Source organism: Triturus cristatus, chromosome 10, assembly GCF_964204655.1.
Source record: "Triturus cristatus chromosome 10, aTriCri1.1, whole genome shotgun sequence".
Classification (NCBI taxonomy): Eukaryota; Metazoa; Chordata; class Amphibia; order Caudata; family Salamandridae; genus Triturus; species Triturus cristatus.
Window position 1 is genome coordinate 894,675,200 of NC_140593.1, and position 23,265 is coordinate 894,698,464.

Consider the following 23,265-nt stretch of genomic DNA (forward strand, 5'->3'; position numbering starts at 1 on the left):
TGTCAGTGCTTGCTTTCAGTGTAACACGCATGAAGGCTGCAGGCCCTGGCCCAGACACAGGCCTTCTTTCCATTTGGAGGTGTGCAGAAACTTCCCTTCGCTGCACAGGGCGAACAATGCTGGGCCTGTTTTCCTCATCACTGCAGAGTGCTGTGGCTCGAGGCCAGCACACGGCTTTTGTGTTTCCGATGAGAAAGGAAATCTCGCTCCAGTTTTCCAAAAACCGAAATAATGTCTGCAGACAGCGAACCTTCCTGTGCGTGCGCTCCCCGCACCCCTCGTGCGGCCATCTTGGGATCACGTGCGCAGGAGGCACACACATCTGGTTTATGAGCGAGAGTGAAACCAGAGAGGAACGGAAAGAATGAAGAGAAGAAAGGAACTTAATATAAACGGAGGAAAGGGGTCTTGAAGGAAGAGAGAAGGGAAAAAAGGAGAAGAAAAGGAGAGACGGTCAAGCAGGGTCACTTCTTTGACCGCTACAAATAGGAATCAGCCACACGTAATACAGATACAAATACCGGCGTTTGAGGGGTTACTCGCACCTACATCTATCATAGCAACTTCTGTCTTAGAATCAGTGCTTCATTTGTGCTACTGATTGATGGTGGGGGTCACCATCACTCGTTTTTGGGGACTGGGATTAATTTTTCCTTTGATCCAGAGCTACACAGAAAAGGCAAAAAGCATGAAAGAAGGAGAAAAAAGTTCAAGAAAACAAGGACAAAAAGAAAAGGCATGGATGGAAAAGGACCTGGAACAATGTGGACACGAGACCGGAAGTGCCCCTGCAACTCCCTGTGGAAGGAAAAAAGCATGTGGTGGAATCAACATTAGGTTGCCTTGTTATTAGCCAGCCCCAGTTTTCACCAATACCAAGGTTAGGCAGTGTTGGCAGTTGATAACCCTGGCACCACAGCCAGGTCTCCTACGAAAACCTCTGGGCCCCCAGCACTTTGTTTCCCAAATCAAGCCCTACATAGACTCAACCACTTAAAGGCATCGAAAGAGGTGATGTCTACTGTAAGCCGTGTTCCTGAAATGAGGTTAACAGGACATCATGTAGCAAAGACTCTCTGAGTTCCATGTTGCCCAGGAGCGTCACGATATGAGAGACTGAGCTGAAAATAGACTACAAGAAAACAATATACTGGAATCAATAGGATGACATCAAACTGCAGCATGATTGTTGGGACATTGAGTTCTCCATATTATTGTGAGCTTGCACCCCTACCGAATTTATTTACCCAAGAGAGGTTCTCTGACTTGTGGTAAGCCTATTTCTAAGCTTTAGTGAACACAGCCATCATGTGTGTTCACTGAGGGTTACTTTTAGTTCTGGCCTTATGACCTACAGCGGGGCTCTGTGATCTGGTGGGGAGTAGCATGCATGCCCTCACTTCCCAATGTGACTATCATCAGCATGCCAGATTGCATGAGACTAGGAGTGGCGGAAGCGTGTTAATTAGATAATGGCAGGGTAGGCCTTTTTTATCTATAGCCTGTGGAAGGGCAAGTGTCCTACTGGCCTTGCTGGAACAAAAGTTCACCCCAGTTTTACGTAACCAGGTCCTTCACTACATTGTAGCATCCTGGATAAGACACATGTATATAGAACTGGTATGCATGGTATGAAAGAGGAAGTGTAGGTTATGATAGATTACGAGTTCAGTGGAATCCATGTTGGATTTCCACCAAAAACGTGGTGTACAAAAGAGATGTTGGGGGTCGCCTGCCCTATTAACATTGTGTACTGCTTGCATTCCTAAAAGTGTTTGAAGAGTCAAACGTCGAGGTGTGGGAGGCATGGAGACAGCGGTCACTAACTCTGCAGAGATATACTTTTGATATATGTTACCCTTTTGTCCTTTCCAATGTTATCCCCAACAGAGCGGTAGAGACTGTGGGGAATCTGAAGACACAGGCCCCTTTAGACTTGCAGGTTTAGCCTTTTGACAGGGCCTGCCATTGTGTTTCCTTGATAGGTGTTGGGGCTTCTTTCCTATTGCGCCAGTGCCATTGTGCTGCCAGCAGAGACTTCCAGCCTTACCCCCTTTTGGCTACCATCTCCTGAAGATAGAGTGTGGCTGACATGTCTGAGAATAGATACAAAAAGTGGGAAAACCACCTTGTTCCAGTGCCAGGGCTATTCCAATGCAATATACAAGCTCAAGTTGCAAGACTAGGATTGATGGATTGAACTCCCAATTAAGGGTTTCAGGAATTCTCATCGACCAATGTAAGTGACATCCCAGAGTGTTACAGAATCTTCTGCGATCTAGGGCTGATGTCTTTGTTAGCCAGTTTCCCAGTGATGAGAAGGGACATCCTACCTGAAGGATTCTGTAAAGCTCTGCTGGAAGTGCTGTGAAACTGCCTTGCCTGCTGAGTTTGGATTGCTGAAGGGGTTTCTTTAAGAGGAGTCTGCCCAGAGAAGAAGCCTGGTGGACAAGCTGTCCAGAGGATAGGGCTGAGCATAACTATTGAATAGAGAACTGCACCTCTTGTGAAGGGGGAGAATGTAGTTCCAAGAAGGCTGTGGTGAGCCCTGCTGCTTGGTGTATGTCCCGTCCACTTCCCACTGGGCCCTGAGTCTTCCTTGGCCCTCCTCCCTTGCGTGGGAGAGTTCAGTAAGGTTGATGCCAGGGGCTGCGAAAAGCCCCGATTGCACGTATACACTTTTCAACTGCCTGTGTCCCAATATGGCCCCAAGGTGTGGTGCACCAAAGAAAAGTAAACCGCAATCACTCATTTGTTACTGTGGGCTAAACTGTACCCCTGGCATAAACAAGTGTGACAAGTGACTGACTCCTCGATCCAATCGATGTGCACTCGAGACTCCTACAGTGCGGGCTTATAGGACATCTGTAGTCCCCCTGTGACCCCCGTGTCACCTTTCTCCAAGGATCTGTGGATGACCATGAGTCTTGTTTAAGCAGGAGGTTTGTTTAGGCCTGAGATGCAGAGAGCAAGAACCGTGACACTCATCTGTGGCACTACAACCTCAAACAACGACAGAAGCTCCAGAACTGAAGCTCTGCTGCATCACACCCGGGTCAACAAGCTCTCGCCGAGCACATGCACTGGATTCAGGAGCCACTGAACTTACACTAGAGTATTTCAGTAATCAGTGCAACCATGGAAGTACTCAGAAATGAACCCCTGGACTACTGACTAGAAATGAATCCACTCACGAACCCTCGTAGAGCCAGCACCTGTCTAGGTTTACCATGCTCATTAGATTTTGTTCATAGTTATTAAAATTACCATGCCGTTGAACTTTCGCATTCCGCAGGATCTCCTTCTGTTGTATTGCGTATTGGTAGGCCAAAGCATCTTCTCTTTTTAAAGTAAGAGCCCTCACCGGACCATCAGTTTTTAATAATATTGTGAATTGTTGAACCTCTCTACCTCCCAGAGTAAGAATCTGACCGCACACCTAGCTATGAGGGTGAAGTTCTGATTGGGTGTTCATGATGTGCAGTTATCAGTGTCCCCACTGGGCAGCATCAGGATGATCATGATAACCCACCCAATCATCTCAGAAGGCAAAGTAGCTCATGAGTACTCCAAGACCCCTGGACCAGTTCTGACAAGGAGCATATCGAGATCCAGTCTGTGCCACCAAAATCCATGAATCAGACACTGCATATCAGACTGCGTATATAAGCCCCAAATCTTATATTTGGAGCAGGTGAGAATACCATCCCAGAGAAAAACACCAAAATTCATTAGGTCCCACAACTCACAAATTCAATTTCACAATTTCCAGCTCCCCTTACCAGTAGAGGCGAAAGGAACCCCAGAATAAAAAAAGCTTAAGATGCAGAGGGAGAAGTAATCAAAATCAAGGAGAAATGATTCAAGAAAAAGCTAAGCCCAGATGGAAAGAAGAAAAGCCAGAACTCAGTCGCTCCAATCCACACCTATCAGGGCCAAATCTTTAAAACACGTGGGCATAGACGAAAGCTGTGAGCTATCGAGTAGAATCAAACAAACTGTAGCAGTGTTTTGAAGCCAGGGGATGTCACAATCTGCTATAGAATTTACAGATTTTTTATGGTTGATCTATAGCAGTGTTTAACAATTCAATGTTTAATGTGAATTGGTGAATACTGTGTCCTCTTTTAAAGGGGTAAATCAATTAATAAAGAAATCTTAAGACCTGTAAAAGGTTAGACGTTATGAAGCTATCTTGTGCAGAATAAATCCAGTAGTCTGCTCGGCAGTGCTTAGTTTGAGCCGGTGTTTTCGGGAGCTCAGCACCGGCACCTATTTGTCTACACTAGCACTTATTACAGTCTGTCACATGGTGGCGCAGACTGTCTAATTTAGAGAACAGCACAACAACAGCTGTGCATTAATTCAAACTAGGTTAAAAATGACTAATACCTGTTGCCCAAGCCATTCTTATGGCTTCAGAGACCTGGCATTGCCTGAATTGTCACACTTGTAGGAGTGTGATGATTAGTAGTTGTATTATTACTGTCACTGGCAGCTCTGGCAGGGGCAATGTGTGATGCAAGCTGCAGTGGCCTCTTGACCAGGGCCATGGCACTTATTTTGTTTTACAAATTAAGCACTGCTGCTCAGAAGTTACAAAAAGTAGCCTAGTGATTAATCGTTGCTGGTGGTTGCAGATGGTGGGCAACAGCACTCATTTTTGGGACCAAGACTAATTTTCTATCATCAGGCTTTGATCCAGAGCAAGGCAAAAGAGAGAGGAAGAAAGGGTGAATGAAAGAGGAAGAAAATGATATGAAAACAGCCATAAAGCAAGAAAGCAGAGTTGAAAACGAACCTACTAGAGCGGGATAGAGGATGATAATGTAGAGGGGTGGAAGATAATGTAGAGGGGTGGAAGAAAGAGGCGCTAGGTGGAATCAAGTCTAGGAAGCCTTACTTTTAGGCAAACTTGTCATTTGAAAACCCCTGCGGTGGACTTTTATGGAAAAACCTTAGGTCTCTGCATGCGTATCTGTATACATTGAGCACCAAAGCTGCATCACGTTGAAGCTGTCTTGAAGCACTCCTAGTGGCCAAGGGTGAATAGTCAATTACAGCACCATAATGTGGATCACAATGGAAATGTTTGGAGTTTCATCTTGTGTCACCATCAGTCCCTACAGTCCTGCAGTATATATTATTCCACTCTAGGGCTCATGAAACTATGCCATCCACAAATTGTTGAGAGAGGTGATGATTAGTTAATTCTTCAAAGTACATTCTAAGTTAGGATTTAAAAAGTAATTTCTCTCATCTCAAGACTGGAACTATTGCAGCATTTTACTGACTTGGCGATGGGCATATTCAAGAGAAGGAACTTGCACTCTGACAATATACTGTGACCACACATATCGGAAATATAAATAGACAACAACTAAAAGAAAACTAATTGGTAGCGTCCAGCCACATATGGGAGAATCATAAAATGCATCAGTAATACCAAACCAGCAATGGGAGAGCCACAAAATGAATTGGTAATGGGAAGCCAGCATAGACAAAAGTTCATCAATGTGGAACTACCACAGTCCCTTGGGGCAACTTGCTGGTGTGACGAGCAGTGTGCGACCAACCTTTGCTTAAAAGTTCATCAATGCCAGGGGTAGCGGAATTTCCACCATACACACTTTGACTCTGCACCCCTCAACAGCTTACTACTTGCTCCCGCAGGTTAGAAGAAAGGCAACATGCTGAATATACAGGAAGGACAGGAGACATAAACGCTCTATTTACGCTCTCTCCCGCTACAGCCTCCACCATGCTGAAGACTAAGGGTAACGAGGGGAGTGCTGATGTTAGCAAAAGCATAGCCAACTGCTGCCTGTAACTCGCCTCCAGGCAAGCTAGCGTTGAGTCTAGTTCTGGATTACCAAATAGGTAAAGTAGGCCCCGGCCTATGGGCCCCGCTCCTTTTAGGGGCCCCGCGACAGCAAATCCAAATAATATAAATTTTATCTTGAAAGAAAATTACAATCAAGCTTTCTTAAATTGTTTCCAAAGATAGAAACAATGTATCGAGGTTGGCCCCGAAATTTCAACTGCCCAAAGGCCTCCACTGGGTGTAATCCGGCACTGGTTGAGCCAGAGCGCGAGCTGTTTCCACGAGCAGGGAAATCAGAAACAATCACAGAGAAGATGCCATTAAAACAAATATTACTCTTTAAAATCTGAAAAAGTTCCTAATATCTTTACATTCGTATGTGTCGGATTGCATTACCACTTTGAGTGACAGTTATTAAAATTCATTATTTTAAACATAACACTTTTTAAAAGATTCAACACTTACTGAATGCACTACTGTTGTGGCCATGGAGGTGTCAAGAGATAATGTTGTTTGTGATGTTAACTATGTGAATGGTCAACAATATAGTGAATGGTGCAGCATTATAGTGTATGAAGACATACATGACTGAACTGAATCCCTTCTAGGTGCCCCCAAATTTGGCATTTAAGGAAAATGAGATGAAGTGAAGTAAAGGGTTTGCCCAGGGCCACACAATCTGATCAGACCGGTGAAGTGAGGATGTATGATTTGAGGCGAGATTTCCAGTTCAGTCTACCTCCTTCCCAGACCCCATAAGGTGTCAGTTCAGAGGAAAGATGCATGAGGTAGCGGTGGCCAGCAATCCTGCTCACCCACCATAGGCCTCCAGGAAAATGTCCTGAGGAAGAAGGGCAACAGGGAGACAAGGTTACTCTTCAAGGCTTTGACTTTCATAACATTCCATAGTACGGGTTTGAAAAATTGCAGTCTCCTAAACTGCGAGGGGTGAAAGTGAATGACAAAGAAAGAGTGAACGCCATGTTTGTGGGGGGTACAAGCAGGAGGCAGAGTTAAACACAAGGTTTGATTAATCCGAGTAAGAAAGAGCCAATTGCAGGCCCCCAAGGTCGGTTTATCTAATAAAGGAGGTTCAAGGTTCAGACAGGCCAGATCACAAGATGTGATCAATCCAGAGGGAGGAGGATCCACCTGTGTGCAACCTAAATCGCAAAGTGTAGTGAATCCCGAAGAAGAGGGAACCAACTGCTGGTACCCTAAACCTCAAAGCACGGTTAATCCTAAAGAGGGAGGAAAGGGAGTAAAAGGCAGACCCCCACCCCAAAAAAATAATAATCCTGGCTTGTCCTGTGGTGATCCTGGTTCTGTCCTTCCTATCTTCGGCCTTAGAAATCAAGATGCCCGTGGCAAGACCCTCTTTCCTTTCTGTAGTTTTTACGTCTAACTGCCTGACAAATAGGTGAACAAGCAGAAGAAACGCATGGGGTGAGGTACTTGGAGCAGATCTGGTAGAGCTATTGATAAAGGCTGAGATAAACATCGATAATCGAGGACCTTTTAAGATGTGAGGAAGCAAAAATAAGAAAGAGACAACAGAAAATAGAGATTACACGGCCTCTTAGCTCCACAGACATGTATCGTGTCCAGCCATTGAAAGAAGATCCTACAGTATAGGTCTCATAAGTAAGAGTGCATGTACAAACACACACACACAACACACTGATTGTGAATGATATGGAGAATGGGACTAAGTGCGAGTGCCTTTTTACACATGTATCGATAGAAAGATCCAGAGATACGGGCATGTAGCCCTCTCTTGAGTATGTCACTCACCTGCAGAATGCTCCAATGTTCTCTACGAGGTAGCACTGGCCGCTGTTGTAGCAGTACATAGGGAACATATCACAGACAGATTTGCACGAATTGTTGAACCTCACGTAGCCCGTCCTGCACTCTGTGCCATTGTCGCCAGCTATCATCTGGGTCAGGTCCTTGTTTGTATCGGGCAGTGATTTGGGGTTCCCATCCACCCCGGACAAGATGAACGTTTGCTGTGGCACGTGCTGCCTGTCTGTGGGTTTCTCTTCCTTTGTCATGGTTGGCATCTTAGGAGTAAATGTCAATGGTTTGGCACTGTTCTCATCCTCTAGTCCTCGAGCTGTGGCTTCCTCTTCGTCTCCATCATCTCCCTCCTCAATGTCATCTTCATCGTCCTCATCCTGGTTGGCACCTTCTTCATCGCCATCAGCATAGAATGATGTGGTTGGGTAGAAGTCGGATTCGTCAAAAGGCGTGAAGTCATCGTACAGCTCCGACAGGGACCAGGAGGGCTTCCTATCATGCAACTTCTTGGTGGAGTCGACACCTGGGATGGGAGGTCTACGGAAGTCGTCCGGCCCACCTTGGCCATCTATGTCAAAGAGGTCATAATAATCGATGTCGATTATGTCAGGAGCAGGCTGGTCAGATGGAGGTTCGGGGGATTTGAGGGTCTTCGGAGGAGATGTTGTCACCAAATGCTCTTCTTTGTCGAGAAAGGCAAGATCCATGTTCGCCTTGGCCCCTTGCCCCCGAGACTTCATGGTGGTCTCCGCCCACAAGTCTGGAGGCTGTTCTGCTTCCTTGGAATCAAAGTCAACGTCTGTTTCTGGAGCTGTTTGGATACTATCTCCAGGAGATTGGCCACTTGGGGTTGGAGGTGAAAGGTCGCCATCTCTGTAGACCCCTAGCAGCAGGTCAGTCTCTGCAGAATCTGGGCTGATGCCTACCCCCACCTGTGCCGTCTCAGGGCCTTTGTCCCCAGGGTTGGCACTCTGGTATGTGGGAGAGGTAGTGCCCTCACTGGCGCCCCCCAAATCCTGCTCCATCCCATGGTGGTCTGGGTAGGTGAGGACACTTTCTGGCAGGCTGGCATATGGGCCTCCGCTGCCGGCCTCCTCGGAGTCCTCGGCGTCCCTTGCCACTTTCCTTGAGTTGCTTAAAGCTGGGACAAAGGCCTCGCCACCGGCGGCCCACGGGGGAGTAGTTACACTTCTCGAACCTTCCAGCCCCCACTGAGTCTGTTCGTTCGCCGCAGACACGGTTCCGTCTCCGGTGCATGAGGAGCAGACGGGCGGCTCACTGCTGTCCTTTTGCATCTCAGCAGAATGGTACCCTGGGGTGTTCCCTTCGAGGAGGGAGGTCTTGGCACTGCGGGTGGCAAGAGTGGTGGCATCCGTGCCAGACGCAGAAAGGTCAGCGGGTGCCCCAGGCTGCAGCTCCGCGCCCCCGGGGGCAGACTTCCCCAGTCCTTGGGCCACGGACCAATTGCCGGCCTCTTGTGCACCATCCTGTCCGGGTTCCGGGTCAGAAAGGCTCTTGGACAGAAGGCTTCTCTGGAAGGCCTCGGCGCTCTGTGGGGCCTCCGTACCCAAATCGCTCAACCAGACATGTCCCTCCCACCTGGCATCATTGGCATCCGTGGCATCGGCGGTCTGTGACTTCCATTCGGGCGCTGCTGAATAGAAAGGAAAAAGTAGAGAATAAAGTTAACTATACAGAGTACTTGAGACTTCATTTTTGCAAAATCAACATGTTTAAATAAATACCAACAATGGCTTTTGTTTTATTATTATTTCTACTAATTTTCTTTTGGACGTATGTATCCCTGTTTTTTGTAATTAGTTGGTTAGTGCCAAGGGACTCTTTGGATTGGATAAAGGATCCTTCAGAAACACACATAACATTATATAAAAATGTAACATAACACGCGCCCAAACCTCGACATAACATTTGTTCTCAGACAGTGCTGAACAGAACAGCAGCGTTGCCAGGGATCATAGTGGGCGCGTTTGTTTTCCAACCTCCGTGCCCTGATGCCCACTTAGTTATGCTTCCACTTATCTTATCATGTGACATACTATCGATAATCATTCCTACTCAGTCATGCACTTGCGGATAGTCATCCACCCATCAGTAATTCGTTCACGTGCCCTGGAGTGCAGGTAGCTGTTGTCCAGCTCGGTTTTATCCAAATAAATGCATGCATTATATTTAAATAGCGCTTTCTGACAGCTTTTGGCGCCATTAGCACTTTCTGGATTTTCCAGTAAGAAGATAGGTGGTGCGTGTCATTTACATAGCGCTTCGTAGACCTGACCAGGTCAGTGAGCCCCCTTTGGAGATCATTTCTGCATCCAGACGGGAGGCGCGAGGCTCAAACCTGAAGCAACCGGTCGCTGCCACAGTGCCACGGCAGATTTGAACATGGCCGACAGCCGTTTGAACAGGCGACGCCTCGTGCAATCAGTAAATTGCAATCAGTCGCGCGCTCTAATATTGGTAATGCAGCGGGCTGTTGTGTAATGCTTGTAATTACGGCCTCTGATTTTGCCAGTGATGTCAGAAGCCAATCACACAGAAGGGCTTTGAGCAAAATCACCTAAGAGGTAGGGAGGCCACTGGCAGTGATGGGGCAACGCTTCCGGGTTTGAGAATGGGCCCTCTTTCTTTGATATTTGGGCGCGGGGGAGCTGGACACTTCTGCATTTTATAGGTTTTGGGATCCCCTTTCTGAGTGAGAAGTTGCCAGCAGCCAGTGGCTTTACTGCAAGCTATGAAAATAGGTCAGCTGATCCCCGCAGTTGGGTAGTAGCGTTCAGACTTAATTGGTGGCTGTGTTGGTCCCGGTGTAACTGCACATGCTGCACTAATGAGAGCTATGCCCCTTAGAGGGAGGATTTCGCTATAATTTCATCTTATTCTGTATTTAAATGACATACAATGTCACCCTCTATTTACTGTAAAATCTTCACTCTGCAGTACACCTTTGATTCCCTGCCCATATTTCAAAATGGAGGACTTACACGTTTTCGGTGTGGATTTTTGAAGCAAATTATTTTCAGCACTGCTGCTGCTTAGTGCAATGATATAAATCATATGCATACAGATGTGCGGGGTCTGATATGCGGTTTATTGCATTGCTGTGTGTGTGGGGGGGCTGTGATTTACAAGAGGAGGGTCTCAAGAGGATGTTCTGCCTCCCCCCCCCCCCCCCAACAATGGGTACCTGCCTAAACGCTTTCTACAAATCCCCTCTTTTGCAAGCTTTAGCTACAAAAACAAACAGTTAAGGGCAACCTGAGTACAGTCTCATTGCATAGACCCATAGTGTGAGCAGTGTAGGTAAAGTGTATGATGCTTCAGAAGCCCCTCCCCTATGGTACACCAAAAAGTGATGTAACCTTTGCACTATAGCAATGAATGTTTAGGATTAGGCCCTCGGGCTCAGCTCTTGCTGCCCTGGCCCGCCTCCCAGAGAAGCTCTAACTTATTAATTCTCACATTTCTTTAACTTTATATGTTTACGGGAACTTATTGTGGTATTTGCTGAGACATCCCATTGCCAAAGAGAAATAGTTATTAATCAATATTATCCTGATCATTTCAATTAGCACGTGCGCATGATCCATTTTAGCAAAGATATCTTTTCTCAAAAAGTATTTGCGTGACTTTAACCCAAGTTCATGATGAAACAGGAGCAGAGACTGAGAGGTGCCTTTCGTGGGAATCCTTTGGTATCCTTTCTGGCAGGGGATGGTATATAAATGGAATAAAATATCTTTTGTGTCCTGTAAAAATGATTTTAGTTGTCTTACTTTCGGTGCCGAAAATAAATGTAGAGATTGGGATGTTTTCTCAAAGAGGGCCCCAATGCTAGAAACAGTGGACCTCCCTGGTGGCTCCTTTGCCATCTTATCCACCCTGGGGAGAAGATATATTGTTGGCATAATGGGGAATTCCACCATAAAGCTAGAAGAATTGAGAAACGGTGCCAGTATAATAATAAAAGAGGTCGATGAAGGTGGAAACATTGTTATCCAGTCCAAAGCAGGATATATGAAGGAGGCGTATCAACAATTGAACCCATCAGATAAGAGAGAACCCACCAAAACACAGAACTGAAGTGTACTGGGATAAGCTTGTGAACTGGAAAGATTCAGGAGTCTGACTCTTGAGTGAGGAAGAAGCAAGATTCCTTATCAACAACATGAGAAATATATTGAAAAAAGTCATTATTTGGCTACCTTTGGTTGACCAGACTCCCTTGGACCCCTCCCCTTGATCAAGACAACAGTAGGATTTACAATTTAGAAGCCTGGCCATTGGGCAAAGCTGGGGGCGCAGGTGTCTAAATCAAGACACTCCTCAGGAAGCTGACCTCAGACCTGCCTGCCAGGACTAAAGACGGGGTTGCACAGCATGGGCAGGGGCAGGGCTGGACAGAGCTTGCAAGGACATAGAGGGCTCCAAGACAAGGGTACACAGCACACGGTGCCTAGCAGCTGGACTGGACTGCAGGGGGGAGCGATTTTATCTCTGCAAGGCCAGCGCATGCCCAGCTGACCAGCTGCTTGAGGACGAGAATGCCCTGAAGCTGTGAGGTTGTCAGAAGAACATCACCTCCTTTGAAGACCAGCTCTGTTAGTTTCTGAAATCGAGAAAGACAAGCCTGCACTCTCCGCATCCCATCCTGCGCCCAGCTATCGAGTGCCTGCATATGATCCCTTCTTCCCCTGATGGATCCAGGGGCAGCTGCTCTTAGCAGACCTGGTGTGCGCTCCTATTGTGATCCCCGACTCTGGAATTATAGTAACGGCCTTTCTAGCCTCAGGGTTCAAAGAACATAAGGGCTAGAAGATCCCGTCACGGCCAGACCTAGCCTTCAAGAACCAGGTCCAGATTGATACCGGTTCTACCAGTGTCTTCCGTAAATGCACTGCCCATGGCGGCTTTCCAAGATTCAGGCCTCTAATAGACAGCAGTGTCGCATGACCAACTCTTTTTACTGCTGGCTCACTGTTCTTATGCTAGTAGTTGGACACCAGCAGCTAGAAATGTTGGACTATGTCTGTAAACAGACACTGGTGACGGGATACAAGGCCCACAATATGCATCGGGCACGCTGTCTATCCTAAAGCACCTGGTGCAGGCCAGGGCAATGTACACCCAGTTACACAAACAAATGGACTGTCCTCAGTGCAGGTGCAAACTCTCAACAGTTCACGCCTGTGCTGAGGGCGACGCGTTAGTGAAAGACAGAGCTGTAGTTTGAAACCCTAGCTGTGTCTTTCACTGGAGACTGACCAGTTTCTGCTTGGAGAGGGGAAAAGACCACCCCCTCTCCCCCAGCTGGTAGGTACAGTGCAAAAATGCACTTACCCCCTCCATAGGAGGGAATGTGGGGCACCCCCTCACTGTGGTGCACCGTCAGTGTGCCTCCTGACAGCTTAGTTCCTTCTGGACCCACGTCTGTAATGAGGTCCAGGCACACAGGGACAGTGCGTCCTTATCTGCATGGGTCCACACACTGGCACAACCCATATTATAGAAGGGGCCATACAAGGAACGATGGCCTCTTCTCTAATACCACAGTGCCCTGGGTGCAAAAAGGGACCCGCAAACCACTGTTACACCCAGGCTACTTTCTGTAGGACGGCTCCAGGACATCAGTCAAAACACTGGGAGCAGTAGAGTCTTCGTTGAATGGTGTCTCAGTTGTAGTTTTTGCGGTGGCTTTTTGGGATTTAGTTTTGTGGGGGCAAATCTTTGTCTTCTTGCCATGGCCTGTATTTTGGAGGGGCACCTGCACTTCAACCCTTGGTATCAGAAGGGTACCCAAGATTGGTCCAGACCCAGGTTGGATTCCAATTGCCTGCATCAGTTTTGCCTAATTTTCAGACCCTTCTGTGAGATTTCAGTTCCTGCTAATAATTAGAGAGTCCAGGTCTTCCAGACCAGTTCTCCCCTAACCGAGGCTCGCAGTACAACACTGACCATAGAGTCCATGTTAGCAGGAATATAGCATCTAGAGCTAACGGCCTATAATAGTGTTTGTGGTCAATCGTGGCCCCAGAAGGTGCTAGCACCTTCCATTTTTTTGTTTATCATCTTTTTGAGCTGAACCTTTTCCTCATCTGTTACAAAAGTCATTGTCTGGACAATGATGTTGTTGAATGTTATTTACTGTGCCATACAGACACTGAGTTTCTTACGAGCTCCCCTCCTGGAACCAGTCTTGGCTGCTCGACCCCAGTGCCCTGGCAGAGTCAGTTGGGGTGAATGAGAATGGTGGCATTGAATGATACCCATTAACCACTGACTGTCCCAGGACCCAAACAACAAGGCCTACAGTATCAGAGGAGAGTCCAAAACTGCAGGGTATCCCTGGGAAGAGGAAAGACATAAGGTTCCTATGGGAGAGCCAAGATTACAGGGAAAACCTGGGAGGAGAACAGACACACGGTCCCTATGGAAGAGCCCAGATTACAGGAAAAATCTAGGAGAACAGACACACGGTCCCTATGGAAGAGCCCAGATTACAGGGAAAACCTGGGAGGAGAACACACACATGGTCCCTATGGGAGAGCCCAGATTACTGGGAAAACATGGGAGAACAGACATGCGGTCCCTATGGAAGAGCCCAGATTACGGGGAAAACCTGATAGGAGAACAGACACACGGTTCCTATGGAAGAGCCCAGATTACAGGGAAAACCTGGGAGGAGAACAGACACACGATCCCTATGGAAGAGCCTAGATTACAGGGAAAACCTGGGAGGAGAACAGACACACGGTCCCTATGGAAAAACCCAGATTAGAGGGAAAACCTGGGAGGAACCCACACTGCATGGTGTTCCCAGGATAAGACCCAGACTGCTGTTGGCCAAGAGAGGAACTGTAAGTGCAAGGTGTATAAAACAGAAGAGGCTCCATGGAGTAGCCCAGCCTGTGTTTTTCTTGGGATGACCCTATACTGTAGGGTTCCACTGTAGGAGTTTAGTAACCAGGCATCTATAGAAGAGGCCCGGCTGGATGTTTTCTAAAGAGGGGCCCAGACAGCACAGTATTCAAGGAGTGGCCCAGACAACAGGGTATTCCTGGGAAGAAACACTGACTGCGGGGGGTCCCGAGACAACGCCAAGCTGTTGGCTGTCCAATGAGGAGATCGGACTGTGGGGTATCTCTCTAGGAGCTCAGCCTGCATGGTAACCCTGGAAGCAGACAAGACTGTACAGTGTGCCAGAGGGGAGCCCAAACTCGACAGTATCCATAGCGGACCTGAGGCTGCAGGGTGCAGTATTGTAGTCACATATACACACTGCTCCATACCCCTGATGAGGTACCGAAGCACACAGCAGGCAAGTAAGGGTATCCAATGAGTAGTCCAGACTGTAGTGTGTGCAAAGTGTTACAGGGTGTAATTCATCCATAGAAGCAGCCCAGTCCGCAATGTACCTGTGGAGGAGAACGGGTTACAGCTAGGCTGTCTGAGGGAGAGTCCAGGAGCACGATATCCAAGTAGAAGCTGAGTCTGAAGGGTGCCGGGTATGCCTGAGAGGAGCCCAGCCTCCAGGGTGTCCCGGGACGAGCCCAGGTGAAGGGCATCCTGGGACGAACCGAGGTACACGGTATCGTGGGAGAAGCCCAGGTGCAGGGTAACTGGGATGAACCCAGGTACAGGGTAGGCCTGGGAGGAGCCCAGCCTTCAGGGTGTACTGCGACATGCCCGGGTGCCGGGTATCCTGGGACAACCCCATGTGCAGGTTATGCCTGGGAGGAGCCCAGCCTTCAGGGTGTCCTTGGGAGGAGCCCAGGTGCAGGTTATCCTGGGACGAACCCAGGTACAGGGTAGATCTGGGAGGAGCCCAGCCTTCAGGGTGTCCCACAACGAGCCCAGGTGCAGGGTATCCTGGGACAACCCCAGGTGCAGGTTATGCCTGGGAGGAGCCCAGCCTTCAGGGTGTCCTTGGGAGGAGCCCAGGTGCAGGTTATCCTGGGACGAACCCAGGTACAGGGTAGATCTGGGAGGAGCCCAGCCTTCAGGGTGTCCCACAACGAGCCCAGGTGCAGGTTATCCTGGGACGAACCCAGGTACAGGGTAGATCTGGGAGGAGCCCAGCCTTCAGGGTGTACTGCGACATGCCCGGGTGCCGGGTATCCTGGGACAAACCCAGGTGCAGGTTATGCCTGGGGGGAGCCCAGCCTTCAAGGAGCCCCTGAGAGGAGCCCAGGTGCAGGGTATGCCTGAGAGGAGCCCACCCTTCAAGGTGCCCCTGAGAGGAGCCCAGGTGCAGGGTAAGCCTGAGAGGAGGCCACCCTCCAAGGTGCCTCTGAGAAGAGCCCAGGTGCAGGGTATGCCTGAGAGGAGGCCACCCTTCAAGGTGCCCCTGAGAGGAGCCCAGGTGCAGGGTATGCCTGAGAGGAGCCCACCCTTCAAGGTGCCTCTGAGAAGAGCCCAGGTGCCAGTTATGCGTGAGAGGAGGCCACCCTTCAAGGTGCCCCTGAGAGAGGAGCCCAGGTGCAAGGTATGCCTGAGAGGAGGCCACCCTTCAAGGTGCCTCTGAGAGGAGCCCAGGTGCAGGGTATGCCTGAGAGGAGCCCACCCTTCAAGGTGGCCCTGAGAGAGGAGCCCAGGTGCAGGGTATGCCTGAGAGGAGGCCACCCTCCAAGGTGCCTCTGAGAGGAGCCCAGGTGCAGGGTATGCCTGAGAGGAGCCCATCCTTCAAGGTGCCCCTGTGAGGAGCCCAGGTGAAGGGTATGCCTGAGAGGAGCCCACCCTTCAAGGTGCCCCTGAGAGGAGCCCAGGTGCAGGGTATGCCTGAGAGGAGGCCACCCTGCAAGGTGCCCCTGAGAGGAGCCCAGGTGCCAGTATGCCTGAGAGGAGGCCACCCTTCTAGGTGCCCCTGAGAGGAGCCCAGGTGCAGGGTATGCCTGAGAGGAGGCCACCCTGCAAGGTGCCCCTGAGAGGAACCCAGGTGCCAGTATGCCTGAGAGGAGGCCACCCTCCAAGGTGCCTCTGAGAGGAGCCCAGGTGCAGGGTATGCCTGGGAGGAGCCCACCCTTCAAGGTGCCCCTGTGAGGAGCCCAGGTGCAGGGTATGCCTGAGAGGAGCCCACCCTTCAAGGTGCCCTTGAGAGGAGCCCAGGTGCTGGGTATGCCTGAGAGGAGCCCACCCTTCAAGGTGCCCCTGAGAGGAGCCCAGGTGCAGGGTATGCCTGAGAGGAGCCCACCCTTCAAGGTGCCCCTGAGAGGAGCCCAGGTGCAGGGTAAGCCTGAGAGGAGGCCACCCTCCAAGGTGCCTCTGAGAGGAGCCCAGGTGCCAGTATGCCTGAGAGGAGGCCACCCTTCAAGGTGCCCCTGAGAGGAGCCCAGGTGCAGGGTATGCCTGAGAGGAGGCCACCCTGTAAGGTGCCCCTGAGAGGAGCCCAGGTGCCAGTATGCCTGAGAGGAGGCCACCCTTCAAGGTGCCCGAGAGGAGCCCAGGTGCCAGTATGCCTGAGAGGAGGCCACCCTTCAAGGTGCCCGAGAGGAGCCCAGGTGCAGGGTATGCCTGAAAGGAGGCCACCCTGCAAGGTGCCCCTGAGAGGAGCCCAGGTGCAGGGTATGCCTGAGAGGCGGGCACCCTGCAAGGTGCCCCTGAGAGGAGCCCAGGTGCCAGTATGCCTGAGAGGCGGCCACCCTGCAAGGTGCCCCTGAGAGGAGCCCAGGTGCAGGGTATGCTGGGACAAACTGAGGTGCAGGGTAGGCCTGGGAGGATCCCAGTCTTTTGGGTTTCCTGGGGCCGCTGGGTATCTCTGGATGAGCCTATTTGGAGAGTATTTGTGGGAGGAGTTACAATTTAGGAAAGAGTTGAAGACACGCCTCTCTATATAACACTACATAACAATCTGCTTACCATCCACAACTATGCTACCTCTCCTATCACTTGTTGGCTGTGTGCTTGCGTTTGACCCTGTATTTCGCTCCGCTGTCTTTTGAATAGGTTTGTGCTGTAGAAATATCACACACTTGCCTAGGTGCGAGGTATTCACGGAAGAGCCCAGATACAGAGTATACCTCAGTGGGCTAAGCTGCAGGACCTTGTCCCCCATGACCCAGGCCTCAGACGGTGTTTGGTTTCTTCTAAGGCACACTTAGGACCCAAAAATGAATGACATCTCCAAGGCAGTGTAAGCACTCTGAGGGACTGACTTTAATCTGGCCACGATCCCTTACCCAAGGCAGCCATCTGCACGGAGGGAGGGTGGGGGTGCGTTTAGAGTAAAGCGGTGGGGGGCTCAGAGTTAGAAAAGGGGGAAGCTATTCACCCATTGTAGACGCAGAAGAAAAGGGGAGCAGCGCAGAGGGCCCGCATCTGCAGGCAGAGGAGGCATGCATTATTCACTGGCACAAGGCTCAATCACGTGACGAGCACCATAGGCTTTTATTCCACACAGCCCATCGGATCAAGACATCTTTTCTTTATTAAATGCATCCGCCCACTCCCTGCCTCGCTGTCTGTGCCTACACAACTGCAGATGCGAGCGTGTTTATGAATTCACACGACATGTATGTATGGATGGCTCTCTCTCTCTCCCCCTCTCTCTATAAATATATATATATATACATATATGTATATATATATATATATCTATATATATATAGCCTCGCTGTCTGTGCCTATAGAACTGCAGATGCCAGCGTGTTTATGAATTCACACGACATGTATGTATGGATGCCTCTCTCTCTCCCCCCCTCTCTCTCTATATATATATACATATATGTCCCCATCTTTCTCTCCCTCTCTCTCTATATATATATATATATGTCTCTCTCACATGCTGTCTCTCTCTCTCTCTCTCTCTCTCTATATATATATATATATATATATATATATATATATATATATATATAGAGCCTCACTGTCTGTGCCTATAGAACTGCAGATGCTAGTGTGTTTATGAATTCACACGACATGTATATATGCATGCTTCTCTCTCTCTCTCTTTCTATATATATATATATGTATATATATGTATATATATATATATATATATATATATATATATATATATATATATATATATATATATGTGTGTCTGACAGCCTCGTTAACAATTTACTGTAAAGAAATGGTGATTTGATTACACAAGTGTTTTGTCTATATAGTAATACTAAACAGTGGAAATGGGTGCACTACATATATTTCATGTCTTAATAGATATTTTTGCTATGCACATACATATTATGCGCACTCACACATAGGAGTGTGTGTGTGTAGTACATGCTCAAATTCTTGTGCATGAGCACATGGCGGCTATGTGTGCCCCACGTATATATGGGTGTCGGTGTGTGATACATATACATGGGTGCCAATGTGCAGAGCAGAGGTATCCACAGCAGGAGTGAAATATGGATGTGTATGAACTACCTTGCTACCCCAAGTGCAGAGCGCTTCAGTGCCCCGACAGGGCTATTAAGCATTATGTAAATGCTGATACCATATATGGATGCCCATAGATGCTACATGTAAAGATGAATGTCTACAGCACTCTGATATTTGCAGTAGGGGTGCACCAGCATGTATATACAGGTATCTATGTGTGGTACACATGTGCACACCAATGAGTGTCAATGTGTAGTGTTCATATGGGTATATAGGAGGGGCATGTATTTTGGAGTTTATGTTGCATGTGTACATGGGCATCTGTGTTGTGTAGACATATATGGGTATGTAAGTGCGACACTTGTATATGGGATTCTATGTGGCTCGTGTATATAAGTGTTGATGTGTGGCACTGAAATGGATGTCACTTCACCATACCATACCAAGAATCATCTCCAGCGTGTCTGTGCCAGCCTTTTGCCATGGATGTCCAATATTTCAAGTATTTTATCTAGGATGCCAAGTCCCTGTCTGTTAATAATTGCCCCCAGTATGCCAACACCAGTATTCTGCAAGGGCCCAAAGCAGACTCGCAAGCATTTCACATTCTCATTAATGCAAATTTACATTCACTAACTCACACTCATTCTCAACTTCTTACCTACTCACTCAGCCATTGTCACCACTTGCACTGATTCATTCTCACTCTCTTGCACTCAATCTTACATAACCTCACACACTGTCACTCATTCTTACACTGATTAATTCACAACTACTCACTCTCACTGACTTGCACTCACTTTTCTCGCCTTAAGTGCACCGGGTATGCCCAGACGTGGGTCCCGGGCTCACTGTGCCACTGGATCCAAGATATCCTGGCTGATGAGGGGTGAAACCCTGTAACCGGTCCTAGGATGCTTGTTTCTGGTCCAGGGAAGACCTGGCTTGGCAGTTCAGGCTGGACTGTTCCCATGAGGCACAGGGTCAAGACTAATTTGGATATGGCTGGGTCTAAACTGGGGTGGCATGGTGAGCAAACGAATGATGGATTTAACCCATATCTCTTGAGGGGGGTGAATGTTTTGATTTGTTCTGCATTCCGTCTATCATTTCTGTGTCTTTTGCACTCCCTCTTACCCTCACTCCATCATTCTCACTTGAACTCACTGACAATTAATCTTGTTTAGTGCCACCTCTATCACTGACTGCCACTTTCACACATACACACACAAGCTTGCACATAAATACTCCCTCTCTTGCACAAAAACACTCACCCACAAGCAGGCACACAACATACAATTTAAAACATTTTATTTAGCTGATGCTCCAGTTTTTATTACACTAATAGTGAATAATATAAAATTATTCACTGTTAGTGTAATTAAAATGAGCTATAAACAAGGAGGGCGAAGCCGCCCCTGTCTTCTTGGATCTGATTTTGCCACTTCAGAGACCAGGGTCGCAAAGGTGCCAGGGGTTGCAGTGAGCAGGCCAGGGGTGGCAGCTGCGACCCCTAAATGACATCCATGGGTACCGAATTGTACTATAAATGCATTTAGGGTCGGGCTGAAACAGAAAACAGGCCCCGGGCGTTAAACTAAAAGTGTCCCCAATTAGTGAACCATATGGCTTAGAAAATGGCCCACCTTTGCAAATCAGGGCAGTTTTGAACTTGTAAACAGCTGGGTTGGTGTTTGCAAGGTAGGGGAGAGTGCGGGCGTTTATGCTTGTTGCAGGCAATATTTTGGCAATATCAGGGAAATGAATAGTAAACACCGGCTCACCAGACCATAAAACTGACCGATCAACAGCAAAAAAAACTGGCGCACACACTGACCTGTCAGACCAGCCCAATTGCCCTATAGGTCAGTCAGAAACTGAATGCATTTTCATAGCGCGCCATACCCGTAGCGAGAGGTCGAAGTATATTGTATTGTATCAAATAAATGCATACATATGCTTGGTGCATGCGCATATGGGCTTGCGTAGTATACCCTGCATGTGACAGTGCTGATCCGTGCAGGTATGTCTTACGTCGATCTGCATCTCTGCGTGGACCATATTTGATTTAAACACGGTGACAATCGTCTTTCTGTGCCCTGGGTGCGCCTGCAGCCCCGCGCAGACCCTCTGCTTCAAAGCACCCTGCACCCATGTCATCGCCTGCTCCGACCCGCAGCTCCGCACCGACCTGAAATGTGTACCCTCCTCCTCCCCAGACCTGCACAGAGCTGCTGCCACCTGGCCTGCCCACGCCCCCTGCGCTAGGCCCGGACCCCTTCCCTCAGTTAGGTACCTGCACCCGTTGCCTCCCGACGACCTCCACTCCTGGTTCAGCCTCCACTTCCCGCCATTGTGCCCCCCCCCCCCCCCCCCCACCAGGTCCAGATCTTTTTTCATAACCATACTGCACACTTGAGGACCCCCTCCATCCCCGGGAACCCCTCCACCTCCGCCATAAATCCCTTTCTGGCATCATGCCACCCCCCTGCTCCGGATCGCTCACCCACCTGTCTCCGCTCGGCTCGCCGGCAGGGTGATGAGGGCGAGAGCTGCTGCCAGCACCAAGGGGTGCGGGGGGCACCTGCAGATCCGCACTGCCCGCCCCATCCTGGCATGGGCCCCCTCCGCGTGTCCGGGCTCTGCTCAGACCCCCAGCATGTCCGGGACAGGGGGGCTGCACCCCGGCAATCCGCGCTGCGGGTTCGGGCTCTCTCTGCTCCTTAATGCCCGCTGCCGCCTGCCCGCTGCCGGTGCCCCATCCCCGGGCTGCAGAGCCTGAGAGTGGGGAGGGCTGGGATAACGCTGCTGAGCCGGGAGGAGCGAACGGTGGGGGCGAGGGGGGTGGAGGCGGGAGGAGAGATGAAGGGAGGAGGAGAGCGCTGAAGAGGAAGGAGGAGGGGGGCACGAAAAAACTGTAGATGGAGGTGAAGCGGCGCGAGAGCGGGAGAGAGACATCGGAGGGCTGGAAAGATAGCAAGCAAAGGAAAGAGGCGAAGAAAAGGGAGAGACGTGGACATTGTGGGGGCAAGGATGATAGGGACTGGTTGGGGGGGGAAGGACACATGGAGAGGGAGAGGTACAACTAGCGCGCTTTACCCGCGTTTTGCCCCGCCAATAAAACGATGTATAGATTTTTTTTACCAGCCCCTGTGCATTGAGTAATATCTGGGGACTGACCGGTGATTACACAAACCCGCAGTAACCCGCCAAGTATTACCGTGCCCGGTGTGTGCTAACCGTATGCAGTGCTCTGATTAATGCTTACAGATGTGGGCGTTCAGCTGCGTATTGCAGCAGGCAAGTATACAGACGTGCTTACAGAATACGAGCGACTCTGTTATACAGATGTGCATACCAGCGCGCAAGCACACACAGAATGCGAGTGTACTACACAAATGGTTGTTTACAGCGCGATTGTACAGATGTGTGGTGCTGCAGGCAAGTGTACAGTTGTCTTTTCAGTGTAATGTGCTAAGTTGCTGTAAGGTGTACCCATAGAACGGAACTGCATTGTACAGACTTACAGTATATGAGTGTTCCAAGGTATTTTACAATAGGCGAGTGCGCAGCTGACTTTGCGGAATTTAAGTGTACTCTACTGACGTGTGTTGCAGAACGATAGGGTGCAGATGTGTACATATAGAATTGAGTGTACTATACATATGTGTGTTTACACGATGCTGATGTGAGCTTGCAAAATGTGAGTTATTCTTATTATTTGAGAGATTTTATATCACAAACATGACCCTTGCGGGTATCAGAGCGCTTTACAGTTGTTAGTGTACAGATGTGAATTACAGAATGCAAGCATTGAAACAGCTGTGCAGTACTCTTCCATCCATTCTATAAGTATACACTTATCCTTTTAAAAGATTGTGAGTTAGTGGACTACCTCAATGACCCCAACTCCTCTACCCTCCTGGACAACCTCAACAACCTCGGACTGAAACAGCTCGTCACCACCCCCACCCACAAGGCAGGACACACCCTCGACCCCATCTTCGCAGGAGGAAACAACATCCACTTCAGCCACACCACGCAACTCCTCTGGACGGACCACCACTGCGTACACTTCTGCGTCGACAAACCCACCCCCTCCAAACCTGCACCTATCCCACTGTGAAGGAACTGGAGCAAACTTACTGAGGAGCACCTCAACTCCACCCTCAACCGCGATGCCCCCTCTACCTCGACCAATGCCAGCTTCGCAGCCAAAGAACTACACAGATGGATCTCCAACTGCGCGGACAAAATCGCACCCCTTTGCAACCCCGACAGACAGTGCCCCAGAA

General features: G+C 49.2%; 1 protein-coding gene across 8 annotated transcripts in view; it reads right to left on the reverse strand.

Annotated features, from left to right (window-relative positions):
- The window catches only part of CSPG5 (chondroitin sulfate proteoglycan 5), a 243,428-nt gene extending 221,583 nt beyond the window's left edge, over positions 1-21,845 (reverse strand). For 3 of the 8 annotated variants that reach the window (XM_085628633.1, XM_085628631.1, XM_085628632.1), the window contains exons 1-2: positions 21,481-21,843; positions 7,619-9,281 (exon numbers count right to left, since the gene is read on the reverse strand). In XM_085628633.1, the coding sequence (XP_085484759.1) occupies positions 7,619-9,281; positions 21,481-21,580 (1,763 nt within the window). In that variant the 5' untranslated portion in view covers positions 21,581-21,843. Of the gene's footprint in view, positions 1-7,618; positions 9,282-21,480 lie in introns of all 8 variants that reach the window. The other 5 variants (XM_085628627.1, XM_085628626.1, XM_085628625.1 and 2 more) reach the window with 5 other exon arrangements.
- Between the last annotated feature and the right edge of the window lie 1,420 nt (positions 21,846-23,265).